This window comes from Palaemon carinicauda, chromosome 27 (assembly GCF_036898095.1).
Source record: "Palaemon carinicauda isolate YSFRI2023 chromosome 27, ASM3689809v2, whole genome shotgun sequence".
Taxonomy (NCBI): domain Eukaryota; kingdom Metazoa; phylum Arthropoda; class Malacostraca; order Decapoda; family Palaemonidae; genus Palaemon; species Palaemon carinicauda.
In genome coordinates, this window is record NC_090751.1 from 27,933,941 (window position 1) to 27,956,158 (window position 22,218).

The 22,218-nt window shown below is 33.5% G+C and overlaps 1 protein-coding gene across 1 annotated transcript; it reads left to right on the forward strand.

Annotated features, from left to right (window-relative positions):
- Positions 1-500: 500 nt before the first annotated feature.
- On the forward strand, positions 501-9,875 carry LOC137621146 (uncharacterized). The gene is made up of 3 exons (XM_068351576.1): positions 501-1,065; positions 5,637-6,202; positions 9,591-9,875. The coding sequence occupies exons 2-3, from the start codon at positions 5,680-5,682 to the stop codon at positions 9,836-9,838; spliced, it is 771 nt and encodes a 256-aa protein (XP_068207677.1). The 5' UTR covers positions 501-1,065; positions 5,637-5,679; the 3' UTR covers positions 9,839-9,875.
- The last annotated feature ends 12,343 nt before the right edge of the window (positions 9,876-22,218 follow it).

A 22,218-nucleotide genomic window follows, 5' to 3' on the forward strand; every position in this document is an offset into this window, starting at 1 on the left:
ATGGTTGTATACCAAGATGATAATAATAATAATAATAATAATAATAATAATAATAATAATAATAATAATAATAATAATAATGATAATAATAGTCTCGACGAAATTTATGCAATAATAATAATAATAATAATAATAATAATAATAATAATAATCTTGACGAAAATTATGCAATGATAATGATAATAACAATAATTATAATAATAATAATAAAAATAATAATAATAATAATCTCTTAAAAAAAAAAACGTAATTTTAATTCAATTTCCGTTCTACTTGCTGTAATTCCGTTTCCCGGAAAACAAAGTAGTCATTTACATCCGCAAACACAGTCATTTCTTTACCGGACAGCTGCATCACAAGCAACATGCATTGGCTATTCTTTCTACGCAGCATTGAAGAAGCAAAACCAACCATTTGAGCTAGTTAACCGTTTCCCCCCGAAACGCCGTTCCAGGGAGAGAAAGTTCTCTCTTTCTCCCTTGGTCCGTTGCACACGGAATCTAATCACTCTCCGTGAAGGTGCTGGCTCAAGGAGAGTATCAGGATAGAACCGTACTAAAGGACCAGAGGGCCAAGGTCCAGGGGCTGTAGGCCAGTCGGTGTTCTCAATCCGCTCGGAAGGAGAAAACGAAGCCACTGGATCGGGCTGGTAGAGCAGGGACGGTCTCATTTGCTACTGGAAGTTTGCAGCGACGACGCACGCGCGTTTCCAGGGTTCCAGGACGTTTCGTTCCAGAGGATGTTGACCCACTGGGAAAGACTTGGTCGTGTTTAGGCTGATCGTATTTCCCTCGTGAATTTTACCTGGGTGATTGTCCTTAACTGGAATGCTGTGACAGTTTATCTTATTTCATGGAAATTTGATTTTATTAACTTTTGTAAGCATAACAGTTATTACGCAGCTTACAGTAATTAACTGCCATTGCTTGTTGAACCTTGAATAAGCGTATTCGTGAAGAGTGGATTATTCAGTGCATCTTCTTTGATGCTGAGAAACAAATTGGGACGCTAACTTAGTCTCAGGATTGTGAATTTGCTCTGCTAATTTGAAGAACATCTGTGAAGGTGAGTTCTGAATTTAAATTCTTATGTTCAATATGATAATATTTATACAGTGCTTAATCTCACTACAATAACAATTGCTAAAGGAACTAAGGTTTTGTGTTCTTCAAAATAAATAAATAACTATTTCAGGTTGTGTTTTGTGCGTTGCACAAGTTATTGTCGTGTTAGATGTGTGATAATTTGATAAATGGTGATCATAATCAGGCATTGTTTGATAGGTTGTGGGTATTACACTAAAGATTGCAGTATTGTAACTTTCAATTATGTTGTAGCATTTGGAGTATATATATATATATATATATACACACATCTATATCTGATGTGTGCATATATATAATTTACACACATACATATCTACGTATACTGTATGTACTTACATATAAACACGCATATATAGAGATATATGTAAGTATATATATATATATATATATATACTTAAGATATGTATTTCCAAAGGATGAATTTAGGTTGTCGTATTGCGTACTGTAACCTATTTTTTTCAGGAATATAAAAGCAAAAAAGTAAAAACCAACAAAATATAATAATAATAATAATAATCATAATTATAATAACAATTTTAATAATAATAATAAAGTATTATTATCATCAATATTACCAGTATCATCAAGGTAATTCTAATAGAAAAAAAAATCATACGAAATGTAAAAAAAATAGAAATCCCTCGTGTGAAAAAATAGACGACGCTGAAATTGGAGTATCAGACCAAGTCAGAATATAGTTTATACCGACGGTGCCAGGAACCGTAAAGTATATCACACTTTCCATGCCAGTGGAAGACGATTCTGTCTTGTTGGTAATGATATGTCTGCTGAGATTTCACCCACGGTGTGGCCGGAATCTATTATTTTTTTTCGACTTTTTTCAAATAACAGTCATTTTGGAAAAAAATTTTTAACACTTTTTTTTCTTATTTATTTTTATGTAAAGATTTTCTTGTAAACGAGAATTGAACCGTTATCTCATAATCTATTTTTTTTTTTGGGGGGGGGAGGCTTGTTGAGATACAGTAAAAATTCATTAACGTACGTATTATCCAATGATTATACCATAATTATTCATATTTGTGATCTCCAATATTGTTAAAAAATCATTTACGCTCGCATTCTTGGGCACACTATTCTATCTCATTTCTCTTCCTCTTGTTTTTTCTAAAGTCTTTACAGTATACATAGGAAATATTTAGCTTAATATTGTTACTGTTCTTAAAATATTTTATGTTAATCTTTAATTACTTCTCTTGTAGTTTCCTTATTTCCTTTCCTCACTGGGCTATTTTCCATGTTGGAGCCCTCGGGCTTATAGCATTCTGCTTTTTCAACTAGGGTTGTAGATTGGCAAATAATAATAACGGTAAGCAGCTCTTCTATGAAAAGGACACTCCTAAATCAAACCATTGTTCTCTAGTCTTGGGTAATGCCATAACCTCTGTACCATGGTCTTCGACTGTCTTTTCTTGGAGTTCTCTTGCTTGAGGTTACATTTGGGCATGCTCTGTCTTGTTTCTCTTCATTTTGCTTATATGAAGTTTTTATAGTTTATATATGATAGATCTAATTTAATTCTGTTAATTATCTTTGAATGTTTTATTCTGATTTTATTACTTCTCTTTTTACTTGATTCCTTTCCTCACTGGGCTATTTTTCCCTGTTGGAGCCCTCGGGCTTATAGTATTCTGCTTCTCTAACAACGGTTGTAGCTTAGCAAATTAATAATAATAATAATAATAATAATAATAATAATAATAATAATAACAACAACAACAACAACAACAACAACAACAACAACAACAACAACAATAATAATAATAATAATAATAATAATAATAATAATAATAATGGATTGGAATATGTGATTTTAGGATTAAGGTCAAGCACAGGAACCCATAGGGGATCATTTTCTGCTTCCGGCAATGCTCAGAATTCTTACGCATATATCAGCTATTCGACCCGGTACCGTTACGAATGTTCTTCGCTGCTTTCACAAACAATGCATAGTATTCTTTCCCTTCTTCCTATTCTTTCCCATTCACTGCTCTTTAATCTTTGTTCTTGGTCTTGCTTTACGGGCAGAGGTTAATAAATGCATTTGTGTCATGCATCATTGACTAAGATGAAGTGGCTTTATATTAATATTCACGTAAGTAGATATTAATCTCTTTGTTGGCTCATCTTTTATTTGTGTAACATCTTCCTCTTTGTGCTCTGTTCCGCTGTGATGCTAAATTGAATTTCGAATAATAATAATAATAATAATAATAATAATAATAATAATAATAATAATAATAATAATAATAATAATAATAATAATAATCCTTATTAATATAATTTTCATTATTATAATTTTGGCATAATTATATGTTTTACCCCTCTCCCAACCAGATCGTAGTATTAACATCATTACTGTTACTTCAAAGAAACATGCAATCATAATGAAATTACTTCAAAGCACATGAACATTCATATGACACCTCCGCAAGAATTTTGTCCCAATGACCCAAGCAATTGCAATGCCAGACACCCTAAAGCGAATTAGTATTTACTCAAATGAAAAGCAAAACTCACAACCGCGAGAGACTAAGGCTTTATCAATATAGAGTTCTCTTGCTTGAGGGCACACTCTGGCACACTATTCTATCTTGTTTCTCTTCCTCTTGTTTTGTAAGAGTTTTTACAGTTTATATAGGAGATATTTATTTTAATATTTTCCCTGTTGAAACCCCTGGCCTTATAGCGTCCTGCTTTTCCAACTACGGTTGTAGCTTAGCTAATAATAATAATAATAATAATAATAATAATAATAATAATAATAATAATAATAATAATAATAATAATAATAATAAAATAAAATAATAATAATTATAAAATAATAATAATAATTATAATAATAATAACAACAACAATAATAATAATAATAATAATAATAATAATAATAATAATAATAATAATATCAGTTTAATGAAGTGTAATAACACTTTATAAATATATCAAAGCTTCAAAATTGAAGATAAATTTTATTTCAAATCAGAGATTGATTGAACGCAAATTAGTCAGTGTTAGAAGGAGAAAAAAAATCAGTCAGTTATCTGAAAAAAAATCCTTGGGTCACCTTACGACCGAGCTCATAGGATATTCATATCCTGTCCTTCATAACGTATTCTGTTAGTTGACCTTGATAGGATGAGAATCCCGTTAACCGTTATGCAGGATCCCATATAAGAAAGGAACGGGTTTTATCCTGCTCTGTTTGACCTATTTCTCTCTCTCTCTCTCTCTCTCTCTCTCTCTCTCTCTCTCTCTCTCTGCTTTTACCGGTGTTACAACGGTGTATGGATATGGATTGAATGATCCGTAATAGAAGTGAAAGATACAAACTTACTGAATACAATTTCAAATACACAATTCATTTGCACTCACAAACACAAAAACACACACTTGGCCAGTGTATATATATATATATATATATATAAACACATATATGAATATATACACACACATATATACATATATATATATATATATATAATTTCAAATACACAATTCATTCGCACTCACAAACACAAAACACACACTTATACAGTATATATATATATATACGTATATAATATATATATATATATATATATGTATGTATGTATATGTATGTATGTGTGTGCGTGTGCACGCGCGTCCGTGTTCTAAAAATTACAAAATCACACCCGACTTCAATCTGATAGAGTAGCAATCTGACACAGGTTTGTATGACTTAAAAAACAGTGAAACAATAAATCAACACCTCAACCAGACTTCCATTTTTAATGATAAGGAAAATTTTATTTCAAAATTGATATGAAACACTACCTTAAAAAAAAAAATTACAATAAGGATTCAAAACCACAAACAACAAATCTAAGGAAACTCAATTTCAAAGGTAAAATGGAATTAAAATAACCACGGCAACAGACAAATCTAAAGAGACGATCAAATGTAGGGCAGAAGAGCTGTTATTCTATACACTTAAAAACCCGCAATTTTAAACGAAAATTCTCCGTAAAAATATACTGTTCTCAGCCGTATTTCAGTAAAATACGGGGGACCGTAATTTTCACCACACTTTGTTATCTTTTAAGGGTTGGTGACCGCAATATCACTCCTTAACGTCAATATATCCGTTTTAAAACGGTAAATACCTGTCAACATTTATTCCAGGATTTTTACCGTTTTTAAGGCAAATTCTTAATAGTGTAAGGTATGTACCTTTGGTGCAAGCAAGTAATGCCTTTATTACAAAATCAGGTTACCTGTATCCTAGTTTGAAGGAGTAACTTCTGGTAAAAGTGTTAGTAATATAATCAAGTTGATTAACTTTTTTTTTTTTTTTTTTTTTGCATTAAATAACTTTGCCTCATTGATTTCTAATTAGGATAAAGATTTCACTAAGGTAGAAGCCTACAGTTTCTCTTTCATTCAGAAGGTATATAGACTTTTTCATAGTACTTAGCTTATATAAAAAAAATAGCCAAATCACAAATAAGAAATTCGTACAGAATGATGAATTACATTGTCGTATTTCAGGTACAAAACCTCAAATCCCGAGGAAAAAGAATCTGTAATCAACATGAAATCCTCAATCGCATTGTTTCTGTTGATTGGCCTGACGTCAACTGTCATGGCCGCCCCATCCAAGATAGACGACCACGAGATGACGAATGAAGATATATCTCCTGCGGCGTTTCCACACCTTCAGGAAAGTCACAGCCGAGTCCTCCGTAACGTGGACAAAACCAACGGGTTCTCCTTACTCGCCATAGGGGTCTTCGGCGCCTTCGTGAAATACATGGCATATCACTTCATCTCCAAAAACGCAGAAGGTGGAGGCGAAAAGAGATCAATCGACGATACAATCTTGGATCTGACGAGGATTACCTCCTGCCTATCGAATGAAACCGAGGGCGTCCTCTCGAATTTCCATCTGCACTGCTTCTTCCCTTCGTACTTCAGCAGAAGGGACAACGAGATCATTTCCGGCGTCATTTGGGGGAGTTCTGAGAAGGAATCTGTTGAGCTGAGCCTCGTTCGCCGGGAGGGGTTGCCAGAATTGAAGAGGCGCCGCTCGAGAGACGTCTCAGAGGGCGAAGAAGGTTAGTGCGTGTTGCTTCGTTCAAAACTTTGTTTTTTTATCTTTGTCATTGTTTTTAAATTCAGAAAGTGGCATTATTTATCAGTTTAATTATTTTCAGATGATTGCATAATTTTACCAGTTCAATAATTTTCAAAACTAGTATTCAGTAAATTATATCCAGTTTTTGACAAAAACTTCTATTAACACAAAATGATTTATATACTTTAATCCCTAAATAGTTATTTCGTAAAACTTTTATTAAATAAAGTTTTTTCCAAAAACTTTTACCCAGATAGAGTTATCTCCAAGAACTTTCATTTAGACAGTTATAAACCGATTTTGATCAAGTCAGATTTAAAAAAAATATCCACACACTGTTACAGCAGGTCTCCAAAACTTTTATTCACATACAACAATTTTCTCCAAAAATTTATATCCACTTTGTTAACACCAGAAAGATTCATCCACGAACAATTTGCTCTAACAACTTTAATACACCACATCTATGGTCAATTCTTTTTAGCGAGGCAGATTCACAGCGACTCTCAGGGGTGCCCTTTTAGCTCGGATAAGTTTCCTGATCGTTGATTGGTTCGACAAGATAATTTTAACCAATCAGATAGCAGGAAACTTTTCCAATCGAAAAGGGCACTTTGCGAGTCTGTGCAAATGCGCCTCATTAGGGAAAAAAAAATGGGTATAGTTATCTCCTAAACATTTGTATACTCATCAAGCTCCAAAAATATATACGTCTATGATCATCTCAAGAAACATTTATACGAACTATGATTTAATTTCTTGAAACTTTTAACTTTCACACAATAATCTCTGTAATCTTGTACAGCCTGATAAATTATATATTTAGATATTTTTGGCCTTTAATAATTGCTTTTGGAAAGCTTTTTATCAAAAAAAAAAAAAATTAAAAATTACTTTACTTTAAGGGTTACTGTTTCTCTGGTCCTATACAGCAGGGAAACTCTACCCTCTACAGGACCTTCAGTCATTTTATCATGTGCATCACAAGGCAATAAGCATTTCACACTGTATATTGGTCGTTTATTGTCAAATGCACACTATCGAAGCACTTAAGAGAACAAGAAAGTCTTCAGTTTCCTACTAAAAGCCTTAATATCTACAGTCTTTTGTATGTCTTATGGGAGCTTATTGTATAGTCTCGGGGCTGCATATCTAAAGGCTCCTGGGCCTACAGTAGACATATATCTAGGTTACAATAATCTAATATTATCTGTAACTATTCTAGAGTCAATCATATCTAAAAGCTTTAACTACATGTAGCCTAATCCTCTCTAGAAATCTTATTCTGTGATTATCTCCAGAAATTTCAACCCATTTTAATTATCTCTAGAAATAATCTTCAAAAACTTGAATTCAGCCCAAGAAGCTTCATCACATAATCATATAAAAATCTATCAACATATAATCATCATATAAACACTACATTACTTTAAATATTAATTCTAAAAATTAGGATCCAACTAAAATCATCTCCAAAAACTTCTAATTACAAGAATTTCAAGAAACTATTTATCACTAGACTCTTGTATTCGTTTGTAGTTATCTCAAGAAATTACTTATTGGACACTTATTTTCGTTCAAAGTTATCTCGTTACGCTCCCCCATATAAAATCATTCCATTAAAATACAATCCCTAATATTTTTTTTGTTGCTTCTTAGTCTTCTCACATGACATAATTTATAAAACGTTTACCTTACTAAACATACTTAATAGTATTGTGGATAAATTCTTGCGAAAGACGTTTAGAGGGATTATCATTATTATCATTACTATTACTACTAATAACATTCAAGTGTAACTAGCCAAAACTTCCATTACCTTGGAGTACATTTCAACAGAATAGAATTTAGTATGAGAAAGAGAAGAGAAAAAAAGAGGAATATATTACAGATGGTTTCAAACTATCAGAACCTAGATGCATGTCTACTGTAGGCTCTAGAGCAGTGTTTCCCAACCCTGGGGTAAATTACCCCAGTGGGGTAATGGACCCGTATTTTTGGGGTAATCAATATGTTCTGAAATTGAGTTATTCACATTCCCATAATTATTGCCATAATTCATACACAAAATATGCAATAATTATTTCATTTTGATATCCATTAAAATGGAAAAGTTCGCTTTGTTTTGGATCCTTAACTATAAGCAGCCAATAGCGGGCTACATGATCCATACAGTTCATCAGGTGGCTGCAAAAAAAAAAAAAAAAAAAAAAAAAAAAACATCCGATGTTACCGGGTATATGTTCAATGGGGTAATTGATTAGTTGGAAATAAAATTTTGGGGTAATCATTTGAAAGAGGTTGGGAAACACTGCTCTAGAGCTTTAAATATTCGGCCCCGAGACTATACATTAGGCTTCCACGAGACATCCGAATAATTGAAGATATTAAGGCTTTCGAGAGGAAACTGAAGACTCCTATTCCGTGAGTGTTTTGACAGTGACGATCAAACAGTAAGAGAACAAAAAGCATTGTGAAATGTTAAATGCTCTCGCATGAACATCATAAAACGACCGTGGAGGTCCCGTGGAGAGTAGGGTTACCCTGCTGTACAGGATCAGATGGGCAGCCCTTAAAGCGAAGTAAAATAAATGATAAAATATAAAAGGGATAAAAAATAATAAAAATAAACAGATTAAAACACAAGTACAGCGTATGGTTACAACAGTAGGATGGAAATATGTCAGAATAAATGAAATAAAATGCACGTGGCATTTCTAAGTCGAGTTAAATCACAAAAAAAAAAAAAAAAAAAAAAAAAAAAAACTAATTATACTCATAATGAACACTCATATATCTAGCATTTAGAAACCCCATTATGTATATCTTTAAATAATGTATCTTTTAGTAATACTGGTTTATCTATAAAGATGTTACTTAGCACAGAAGTAACGGTTAAAGACATGTTTTATAGGTGACACACATACTGAGGTGTACATAGGCCGAATCTTGATGAGGTAGACACAGAAGAGAGATCTCCGTAAATGCAGCTGGGATTACAAGTCCCCTGAGAGAGAGAGAGAGAGAGAGAGAGAGAGAGAGAGAGAGAGAGAGAGAGAGAGATGCCAAATCTACTATACTTTTAAACTCATTATTCAGGGGCTTTTATTTTGTCAGTGTATCTTCAACAAAACCAATAAAGACATTGAAAAATTACCAGTACCGATAACGACTCCCAACCTAACAATTTCTATTGCTATATTTGTTGCAGCTACTGTCTTTTGTTTTGTACATTTTTGTCATGTTTATTAAATGCATGGTGACGGTGATTTTGTTTTTTAGTAGTAGTAGTAGTAGTAGTAGTAGCATACGCTTTTTTTTATACGGGAAGGCCCCTTTTGATTAACCCACTTCTGTTCTTTCTCAAGAAATGAGGAGACTTCGAGACTTTCCCAAGGCCGAGACCAAGACTGGTGGCGCGCCAGGTCTTTCGTTCTTGGCCGTGGCCATCATTGGAGCCATGGCTGTCTACTCGATTATCAATAGGAATGCCAATGAAGAGAGCAGAGGACTGACTTCTGACTCCGCAGACGAATACATAAGAAACGCCAATTTCATACTGCAGTGCCTCCACGAACGAGATTTCATACAGTCTTTGGAATGTCTCCTTGACTAGATAGAATAGAAGAAGAGAGCTTGCTGTCTAGATATCGACACTTACAGACAGAATAGACAGAAGAAAATAGCTTGCCTTCTATCTAAACAATGGGTTTACACAGACATTTTAACCAAAAGACGAATTAATTTTAAATTTCATCCCTTACACGTTTGTTCTCGGGCCCTTTTTCTGATCTCTCAGCGTCTTGCCGTTAAATTTTTGCATCACGTATCCAGTACTGATGGTAAAAACAAAGTTAATTGTGTTGGTACTTGTGGGTTAATGTCTTCGATTTCTCACATTCATGGAAATATTGGCGGCCAGATGCTAAAATATGCCGGAAGAGTTGCTCGAAACGACGCTAGAGGGAAATGAAAAGAAACAAAGAGAGAAGCTCTGTTTTCCAGATGCCTCAAGTAAATTATATATTATTATTATTATTATTATTATTATTATTATTATTATTATTATTATTATTATCATTACTAGCTAAGCTACAACCCTAGTTGGAAAAGCAAGATGCTATAAGCCCGAGGGCTCCAACAAGGAAAAATATCCCAGTGAGGAAAATATCTCAAAACAGAACTTCTTTCTTCGTTTTCTGGTGGATGGAAGTTAATAGAGAAGAAAGCTACACCATCAACAAAATCTAGATTTCGATGAGCCATGATGGAGTTATCATTAGAACCAAGTCTTCAGTCCTTTGTTATCAACTTGCAACCATTCGACTCCAAGTAGCTAATATTGATGGCAATACATTGCTTGGCAACATACTGTAAACATGATCTTGGTACACCTCTTGCTACTAACAATGCTACTTAAGCAATGGTTGTTAGATATAGGTTTTGTCAACAATACACCACTTTGTGCAATGTTTCTTGAATGACATCACCTATACCACTGCATTGTTACTTGGCTTGATACTGGTATAGCGTCACCTCTACCCTTAATCAATGCCAATTAGTGCTATGGTTGTATGGCACATTTGCCACCAATATTGCTACCTGCATCAAAACCCGACAACACCTTTGGGAATCACCCGTAAATTGAAATTAGATTATTGCTCCTGTTTTTCTAGCAAAATGAAAGCTTTAATATTAAGATATGTTGTGATAATAAGTGAAATTTGTACATATTGTTTCCCTACAGGACAATTCCAAACAGGTGCTGGTAGCTGGCAAACTCTTTACTTGTTTACGTAGCTTTAATTCAGATTGATAGATTCTTTGTATCTGTTGCTACTGCATGGAGGGGCATTGTTTCTGATCCACACTTTAGGTCAATCATTATTTGTACAATTTCTACATAAAATTGTGTACATTCCTATGGTTTTCATGGACTAATGGAATAAGAATATTATTGTATATTATTCTAACTTCTATGAATACATTCCTAATTTTACATATTTATACACATACAGTATACAGCATATACAGTATACATACATACACACACATATGTATATATATATATATATATATATATATATATATATATATATATATATATACAATGTGCGATCATTCACTTGTTATATGAAGTAATTCATAATTCTATTGATTGATAAACAATTATGATGTAATTATAGATTACAATGGCATTAATGCAATCTCTGTGAAAAGAAGTATACCTCATGTCAATGGGAATGGAAAAGTCTCTCCGAGTTCAGATGTATTTATTTATGTTTATGTATGTAGGTATAGAGTGCACTGTTGTTAGTATTTTTACCTTGAACAAGGAGCTGACAATCTATTATAAGATTAATTATTATTTATTGTAATTAATGTATTTATTGTATTTATTGCATTCTGTAACGAATATTTATTATAAGCACCAATTATTTATGCATCAGATTTTTTTTTCTTCATGGGTCTGGTACAGTTGAATACAGGGGCTTCTAGCACACCATGCTTTGATGAATTACACCCTGTCACACCAATACTACACGACGAGTAACAAAGCAGATAATGTAGGGAGAGATGGCGTCAGTGGTCGGAGGGGTTACAAACAGGAACTCTCCACCCAGTAAGGGTGTGACAATGTGCAATTCCTCAGAGCGAGGTGTCTCAGGAAAACCTGTGTCCTACTGTACATTAATGTTAAGTGATTTTTCGGTTAAAGCTTGGACTCTTAGTAACTAATATCTATTGTTTGAAGTAGTTATCTATATACAGTTGTCATTCGTGATTTAAAATGATAAATTGTTAACAAAAGTAATGATTTCTACGTGTCTAGCAAGAGTCGACCACAATGACAAATATTTTTATTTACTGTCTGTTTAAAACTGAACACCTGTCATGATGTGGATCTAGAAAATTATCTTGATAGCAAATGAATCTATCTAATATTAAATACACAGTATTGTCTTATGTGAATGAATTTCTCAATGTGTCCTGCTTATTCACTTTAAAAATGCTGAGATAAGATAGTTTTCTTAGTAAAATATTGGAGCAAAGAATCTAAGGAACTTCACTGTCTGAAACTTAGAAGGTGCTGCCCTCTGCTCGTAGAATTTGTTGCTACATCAAACACAACATTTATATAAAACGCAATGATTAAACAAAAATACAAAACTGTCCTATTATTATACTATTTTGTTTGAAATATTTAAAAAACAGGTATCTTTTTGCCTTGCGTACATGTAGCCTATTCTCAAAGTTGTATTACAAAATCAAAACATAAACACTTGTACAAAAAACTCATATATATATATATATACATATATATATATATATATATATATATATATATATATATATATATATATATATATATATATATATATATGTTTTTTCAAAAAGGCCCATAAAAGAAACACAGGAAATATGAATAAATCACACTATATTTCGGTCAATAAACATCGACCCTCTTCAGGATGTAAACTTTACATCCTGAAGAGGGTCGATGTTTATTGACCGAAATATAGTGTGATTTATTCATATTTCCTGTTTCTTTTAGGGGCCTTTTTGAAAAAACATGTTAAACTGTTCGATTACAGTTATAAATAAGACATATATATATATATATATATATATATATATATATATATATATATATATATATATATATATATATACACACACACACATATAAAGATACTACCTAAGATATTCCCAATGTTTATCAGAGGTTTTTTCTAACTTGTAAGAATGCTATATGTTCAATATATGACATCAATAAATCATCACTATAAATTATGTAAAGGATGACGAGTGAAATGGGAATTAAATGAAAGAAATATATCTTTAGCTTTCCACTAATCTTAAACTCGCATTTGAATTATATACTTTGAGATACGTCAATCAATCTTGAACTCACATTTGAATTATATACTTTGAGATACGTCAATCAATCTTGAACTCACATTTGAATTATATACTTTGAGATACGTCAATCAATCTTGAACTCGCATTTGAATTATATACTTTGAGATACGTCAATCAATCTCGAACTCACATATGAATTATATACTTTGAGATACGTCAATCAATCTTGAACTCACATATGAATTATATACTTTGAGATACGTCAATCAATCTTGAACTCCCATTTGAATTATATACTGAGTAAGGTCAATTAGTCTTGAACTCGCATTTGAATTATATACTTTGAGATACGTCAATCAATCTTGAACTCCCATTTGAATTATATACTTTGAGATACGTCAATCAATCTTGAACTCGCATTTGAATTATATACTTTGAGATACGTCAATCAATCTTGAACTCACATTTGAATTATATACTTTGAGATACGTCAATCAATCTTGAACTCACATATGAATTATATACTTTGAGATACGTCAATCAATCTTGAACTCACATTAGAATTAAATACTTTGAAATACGTCAATCAATCTTGAACTCACATTTGAATTATATACTTTGAGATACGTTAATCAATCTTGAACTCGCATTTGAATTATATACTGAGTAACGTCTATTAATCTTGAAATCGCATTTGAATTATACACCGACAGTGTTGCTGAAAACGTAACTTTGTGTCATCACAGTAATACCACAACATAACCTGATTTCCACATACATGATTTTAAACCCAATTGTGAGTTTGAGCAACCACTTCCTCATTTCACCCTTAGTTCCAATCGATGAGTGATTTCCAGTAATACAAAGAGAAACTTAGATTTCCTGCAGGGAACCTTCCCCCCCCCCCTGCCCCCCACCATCTAAAGCCCTTCCATTCTCTCCCGAAGACGAAAGGGCCCGGAGAGTCCGTCGCAAAAAGCCCGCCGGGACGGAGATCTCCCTGCTGGCCCTAGCCGCCTTCGGCGCCTTCTTCTTCTACTTCGCCTACTTCAACATAACCAAGTATCTCGGAGGAGGGGGAGGAGAACGATCTCTCTCCTCGGGTCCCGTGGTCGAATACCTGGGGGAGGTAGCCTCCATTCTTCAGTGCCTTCAGGAGGACGATTTCATTTCTCAGTTTCGGTGTTTTTGATTCAATTTAAAGACCATTTGATTACAATGAAGGAAGGATTGAGATTACATTGGAGGAAGGATTTAGATTATATCAGAGGAAGGATTTAGATTATATCAGAGTAAGGATTGAGATTACATTGGAGGAAGGATTTAGATTATATCAGAGGAAGGATTTAGATTATATCAGAGTAAGGATTGAGATTACATTGGAGGAAGGATTTAGATTATATCAGAGGAAGGATTTAGATTATATCAGAGGAAGGATTTAGATTATATCAGAGGAAGGATTTAGATTACATTGGAGGAAGGATTTAGATTACATTAGAAGTGTTATGATTATAGTAGAGGAAGGATTGAGATTATATCAGAGGAAGGATTTGGATTATATCAGAGGAAGGATTTGGATTACATTTCAAATGTTTTGATTACATTTAAGGAAGGATTTAGATTAGATTGGAGGAAGGATTTAGATTACACTTCAAATGTTTTGATTACATTGAAGGGAGGATTCAGATTATATTGGAGGAAGGATTTAGATTACACCGAAGAACAGATTTAGATTATATTAGAAGTGTTATGATTATATTGGAAAAAAAGATTGAGATGACATTGGAGGAAGGATTTAGATTGTATTAGAGGAAGGATTTAGATTTCATTTGAGGAAGGATTTAGATTACATTTTAAATGTTTTAATCACATTGAAGGGAGGATTCAGATTACATTTACTTGTTTCAGGTTACAATGGAAGAATGGTTGTAAATACATTTGAAGTAAGTGTCCAGTTAATTTATAAAAAAAAAAAAAAATCATTGTTAGTTAAATAGAAAAATTATTTCGGTCCACATTGATTGAATAATATGATGACATTAGAAATCGGGTTCTAATATATTATTGAATGATTGAAATTAAAATTGAATACGTTTTTTTCATGACTTTAATAACAACTTTCTTGTTATATTAAAAGAATGTTCTTAATAATGAAGATAAACGTTAGCAATGGGAGTAAAACAATTTTTTCATGGTTTAAGGAAATAATTCAAAAATTATTATTTGATAGTAATTATATAATACTTTCTAGTAGAGGAAGAAGATTGTCGCAATGGTCAAAACAAGATCTTGAAACACATTTACTTTTATTAATATTAATTTCTCGAGACATTTTTAAATTTTCAGTGAATTTTGTTATCAAGACGTTTCATAAAATTTTAAGAGGATTCGTTAGAAAATATACTCATTTCAAGACAAAAAAATATCAGATTTCTTATCAGAACTGTAACTAAATCTAAACCGAATTTCTTTAAAAAAAAAAAAAAAAAAAAAAAAAATTTAAGCAGAGATTTTAGGCATTTCTTAACTGGACACTTATCCAAGTCTTAAATGAATAGAATCTTGAGAGTATTTAAAGTAAGAGAATTTTCTATAAAGACGTGAATCTCCTAGGAAAAATAATAAATAACTTTGGGAATTTCTTGTTAACAATCCAATTAGAATATGAAAAAAAAACTCATTGCAAATTGAGCTGCAATTGCATAAATTAATGGGACACTCACTAAACTCTTTAGAAAACTTATTGATATGAAACGGAATATTAATTTCTTAATAAAAGTCTTCAAGGTAATTCTTAAGACACCGATAAAAAACCGAGTGGATTTTGTGTAGGACTTGGTCAAGGCAATAATTAAATTTCTAATAATTATCTATGTTCATACCTCTGGCGTTCTATGTACATCATTATCTAGTCATCATTGTTGACTTCACTATGCATATATTTATCTATTTATTATCGTTTACCAATTACTAATCATCATCAATGTCATCTACAGTTAACTGCCTTTTAATATTCCATTGTTAACCAACTTATTTATCGTCAATATTTCATCATCATTATTCCAAGTACTTTATTCGGTATATATATATATATATATATATATATATATATATATATATATATATATATATATATATATATATATATGAATATATATATATATATAAATATATGAATATATATAAATATATATATATATATATGTATATACATAAATATATACAGTATATATAAATATTTATATATATACATATATATATATATATATATATATATATATATATATATATATATATATATACATATATATATATATATATATATATATATATATATATATATATATATATGTATATATATATATATATATATATATATATATATATATACAATGTTGACTAACATCATTAACTATTGTTAATTATTTATCTACTATCTGTTTGTATTTGCCTTTTTATTTAAAACAAAATTGCATCATTAGATAAATTAAAAGGTGAAATAATAAAAAATAACTATTTAATTGCCAGGCTTATTTCCCTTCTTTAGAATTGTATTTCACGGATACATAATAGATTTGTAGTTAATAAGAGGATTGAATTAAGGAGATTTCTAATCCTTATGAATTTCTTACTCTTATTTTACCAAACGTTTTTCTAAAGAGGCCACTGGGATGGGCGACTTAATACTTGATCAAAACTCGAAGGAAACAAAAATCAATAAATAGATAAATAAGTAAATAAATAAAACATTGTTAGAGACATAGGGAGGGATTGGCCTCAAATAAATTAAAAAGACAATTCTTACATAAATGAATAGTAATGAATTCGAGGAAAACAAAGACGGGAGAATTCCCATTTTCTTTTAGTCCATGAGCCAGATGAGAAGTTGGTACCATCTGGGGGCACCAAACGAAACTTATTTTTTATTGATTGCCAACCCATACCATTAACAAAAATGCTTGATGAACTTTTCAATCTCACAGCTTAAGATTTTTATGACAGTTATAAGTTTTATGTAAAAAAACGAAAAAAAATACGATTTTATCACTAAATGTTCCAACACACAACTGCTTGTGGGTGCTGAATAAAAAGGATAATTTCATTAGAAAATTTGTCATTTGTGTTTGATATTCTTACATGAATGGATGAAATAGGTTCAATTGATAATTTATTAATTACATATTAATATGTAGAGTTCATATGTAGTCTATGAAGAACATTTGTTTCTTCGAAACGACAATACTACTTCACAGAACGTTCTTCTACATCTATTTATATTTCTTCAGATGATAGTGTGACTGTAAGAAGATGCTCAATGGAATCACCAGAAAAAAGACAGAAAGTGCTATAATCAATAGAGAGGACTTGCATTATTTGTTCCAAACAAACTTTGGAAACATATTTGACAAAGGCCAGAGATGACCAGTCTATTTGTACGTTAATTGACGCACCGAGAATAAGGAATTTTTATCCTATCTTAACTCTCGAGAAACATGAGTATGGTGAAAAGCTATTCTACCATAGAGACTGTAGGTCTAAGTTCCCACACAAGAAAACACTTCAGTCGTTGAACAAAGAACCTGATTCTGAGCCACAATGTTCAAACGAAAGGAGATCCTTCCGTTGTCCAGTAACAACATCTCGTGTCCAAGGCCATATGTACATCTTGTGTGAGAAAGAAAGCAAATATATGCCTGGTTCAAATACCAGAGAGGCACTATTCCAATCCAGGGAACTCAGGTCAGATTAAACAATTCGGAGAGTGGCTCAGAACAAACTGGACCATAGAATACTGGCAATCACAGCCAGAGATTTGGTTGCTGTCGAGCCCCATTACCATAAATCATGTTATGGTAAGTACACCCGGGGAGAGAAAGAGAAAACACCAGTGGCTTCTGACAAAGATGATGAAGCTTATCAAGCAGCAGAACAGCAGTCTTACGATCTACTATTCCAGTATGTGAGAGACACATTATTTCCAAAACCAACAGTCCTAAGAATGACAGAGCTTACTGTAAAGCTAGTCCACTACATACGGACATGTGGCATCAATGATGTAAAACCTTACACTAAGAAACACCTTCGTCAGAAACTAGAATGTGAATTCAAGGAGTCACTTCATTTCGTCCATGATGACAAAGGAAAACTTCTGGTATATCCAGATAGTCTTCCCTTAGACCAAGTAGTGGTAGCCATGATGAATGCTGAAGAACAAATGCTTGAAATAAAATACTCCGAAAATATTGACAACATTATCAACTTTTCTGCAAACCACTTGAGAGGGCAGATTAAGAAGATCAAAGCAAAGCCTTGGCCTCCATATCCTGCTGAACTGAATTCTGATTATACCGAACTACCAAAATCTCTAGAGATGTTCCTAAAGATTCTGGTTCATGGTGAGACAAAAGAATTAACTATGAAAATGGAACGTGTTGTCTATTCAATAGGCCAGGATTGTATTTATGCTGTCAACAGAGGGAATGTCGTTCCTGCCAAACACATATTGCTTCCTTGGGGTGTAAAATCACTCACAGGAAATGTTGAACTTATCAAGATGCTCAATCGCCTTGGTCATGGAATTTCCTATTCGAAACTGGAAGAGACAGATACTGCACTCTGTCTTCAGAAGCAAAGTTAAGAAGCAGACAAAGGCATAGTCCTCCCATCATCTTTTCATCCTCATATTCCTACTTCACTTGTTTTCGACAACATTGATAGGCTTGAAGAAACTTTGAGTGGTGGGGGCACCTCATATAGAGTGAATGGGATTATCATATAGCCACAGGTTCATACAGCAAAACCCTCAGAAACTGCGCCTCAGCTTTTGACCAAGAAAAAGCGAAGTGTAATTCCAATTCCACTAGATATTCCAGAGTACAATGCTGGCAGTAGAGTAGGTCCATCAGTCATGAAACCACAGGACCTGGATCTTCAAAACGTGCAGGATTTCGCGATGCAAAGAAACTTAATATCGTCTCTTACTCGTCTCTTAGACACTAATGATCAGTCTGTAAGTTCTTGGACAGGTTTCAATGTGAAGACAAGTGACAACAAAAGTATCCAAAGAGACACTGTAGGCTATCTCCGGACGATCAACGCCCCAGCCACACAACTGTCAACTGTTCACCAAGTGATGCTTCAGATCATGAAGATAAAGGCGGAACTACACTTGGTGTTTACGAACAAGCTCTATATGCAAAAGCAATGGAAATCAAATGGAACAACAGTGAACTGTTCAAAAAGGTTGTGATCCACATGGTGGCATTCCATACCTTATGTAATCTTCTGTCGATCATTGGGAAGAGGTTCGCATCTGCTGGCTTGAGAGATCTCGCTATGGAATCAGGTATAATAGCTGAAGGTTCGATCACCTCTCTGCTTGAAGGACGGCACTACAATCGAGGTGTCCGTTTCTGCAAACTCGTATATGAGGCACTATTGAGACTGGCTTGGACAGGATTCTATCCCTGGCTTGAAGAATACCACGTTGGAGACGTCAGACATATGAGACAGACAATCCAAAGGTGCCAAGCCCACTGGAGTGCAAAGGCTGGTCGTTGGGTGACGTTGGAGAACTGCAGATAAATTGGATGACAGGAGCAGCAGCTCCGAATGTAATCCTGGAGTTCCTCTCCTGCAAATGTAAGAAGTCATCCAAGCTGCCATCCTGCCAGTGTATTGTGAATGGACTGCCCTGTATTTAGGCCTGTATCCTGCAGGATTGCGAAAACATGAAGGATGACGATGTTGGTGATATGCAAGAAGGTGGATCAGATAGTGACATCGACATTGAAACCCAATAAATATTTAAGGTTTCCTTTTATGTATAATACAATTTGCCATACACTGCTGGGTATGGACTGATTTTGCATAAATGGTAGCATTGTTGTATAGGCGTATACAGGTATCTGGAAAATTTAATTAATGTTGATTATGTATGATGTTTCCACTTTATTTTCATTTTCATTTAATGGTTTATTGTTGTCATTTTTGTTATCAGATATAATAATGGACAATCTAAAAAGGTTCCAATGCATATGTAACAACTTATAAGATGCAATTTAAACATAAAGCTTTCAGGTTTGTGGATCTGAATAAATTCCCATGAGTATTTTGTTGCACAAGAATAAAGTTTTCTGTAATTGCGGTCGGAAATATGACGTTTTTATGTTTAGATCCCACCCACAAATCAACGGCTCTATTGACCTTAAGCTGTGAGTCACACATGTCCATCATGCTACATTGTGTTGCAGATACATATAGCTATCAGAAAATATAAAAAATGTTTGGTGCCCCCAGATGGTACCGATTGGTCAAAATCAGGGTGCTGGCTCACGGACTATTTGTTTATCCCACAGGATTTCCGTTTTCTGTGCATTACTACTCTTCAATACAAGGTAAAAATAGTCATGACAGCGAGACCACGGCATATTCAAGTGACGAAAATATATTGACATTTCTGAATGAAGAATATTATCTCTTGTGTACATGGCCGAACACGCAGCAAGAGATAAGGCAAGAATTGCTTTCTGACTAATGCTAAAGGGACTTCCTTGGGATAGGGAGAACAGAGGGGTAGCCCCCGAGTTCTGGGAAAGAGGTGATGGTGCTTTGAGAGAGTGTTCATGAGGATTGGACTCGTGACCTTGAAGCCGGATTGATTTTTTGGAATTCTTGAAATATTCCCTTGTCTCTTCATTCATTAAGCGAAGAGAATGCATTCTCTCTCTCTCTCTCTCTCTCTCTCTCTCTCTCTCTCTCTCTCTCTCTCTCTCTCTCTCTCTCTCTCTCTCTCTCTCTCTCTCTCTCTCTCGAATCATACTATTTAATGTGATACAAGCTGTGTCATTCATCATAAAACTTGACTCTCTCTCTCTCTCTCTCTCTCTCTCTCTCTCTCTCTCTCTCTCTCTCTCTCTCTCCATACGATTTAATGTGATACAAGCTTTTTGTCATTCATCATAACACTTAATTCTCTCTCTCTCTCTCTCTCTCTCTCTCTCTCTCTCTCTCTCTCTCTCTCTCTCTCTAATCATACTATTTGATGTGATACAAGCTGTCATTCATCATAAAACTTGACTCTCTCTCTCTCTCTCTCTCTCTCTCTCTCTCTCTCTCTCTCTCTCTCTCTCTCTCTCTCTCTCTACGATTTAATGTGATACAAGCTTTTTGTCATTCTTCATAACACTTAATATTCTCTCTCTCTCTCTCTCTCTCTCTCTCTCTCTCTCTCTCTCTCTCTCTCTCTCTCTCTCTCTCTCTCTCTCTCTCTAATCATACTATTTGATGTGATACAAGCTGTCATTCATCATAAAACTTGACTCTCTCTCTCTCTCTCTCTCTCTCTCTCTCTCTCTCTCTCTCTCTCTCTCTCTCTCTCTCTCTCTCTTTACGACTTAATGTGATACAAGCTTTTTGTCATTCTTCATAACACTTAATATTCTCTCTCTCTCTCTCTCTCTCTCTCTCTCTCTCTCTCTCTCTCTCTCTCTCTCTCTCTCTCTCTCTCTAATCATACTATTTGATGTGATACAAGCTGTCATTCATCATAAAACTTGACTCTCTCTCTCTCTCTCCTCTCTCTCCTCTCTCTCTCTCTCTCTCTCTCTCTCTCTCTCTCTCTCTCTCTCTCTCTCTCTACGATTTAATGTGATACAAGCTTTTTGTCATTCATCATAAAACTTAATTCTCTCTCTCTCTCTCTCTCTCTCTCTCTCTCTCTCTCTCTCTCTCTCTCTCTCTCTTACAGTAAAATCAGTCCCGAGCTCTATTCCAGGAACAGTCTACGCAACTGTATTTAAAACAGTCAAAAGGAAACTGTCAGTAGTTCAGAAACACGAATAAAAAATTTAATAGGTTAAAAAGAAAAAATTCCTGAACCAGACCAGACAAATGTCCAAGATTTATAGGAAAAAAGATACTAAAATGACAACTGTTTTGTGGAACAGGAAAACAAGGGAAATTTGGAGAGACCAAAATGGTTGTTGATGAATCAATCGAAAACGAAAGAAAACTATCCAAGGGGAAACTTGGATATGTTTGAAATATTTTAGCCGTACTCACAGAGGAATGACAAAGTTATGAGTAATGAACTAAATATAAAAAAGGATGAAATAATATAGCAGATATCAC

Coding starts and splice junctions, on each gene's coding strand:
- LOC137621146 (XM_068351576.1), top strand. CDS start 5,680: ATGAAATCCTCAATCGCATTGTTTCTGTTGATTGGCCTGACGTCAACT. Junction 6,203..9,590: donor CGTCTCAGAGGGCGAAGAAG/GTTAGTGCGTGT, acceptor TTCTTTCTCAAG/AAATGAGGAGACTTCGAGAC.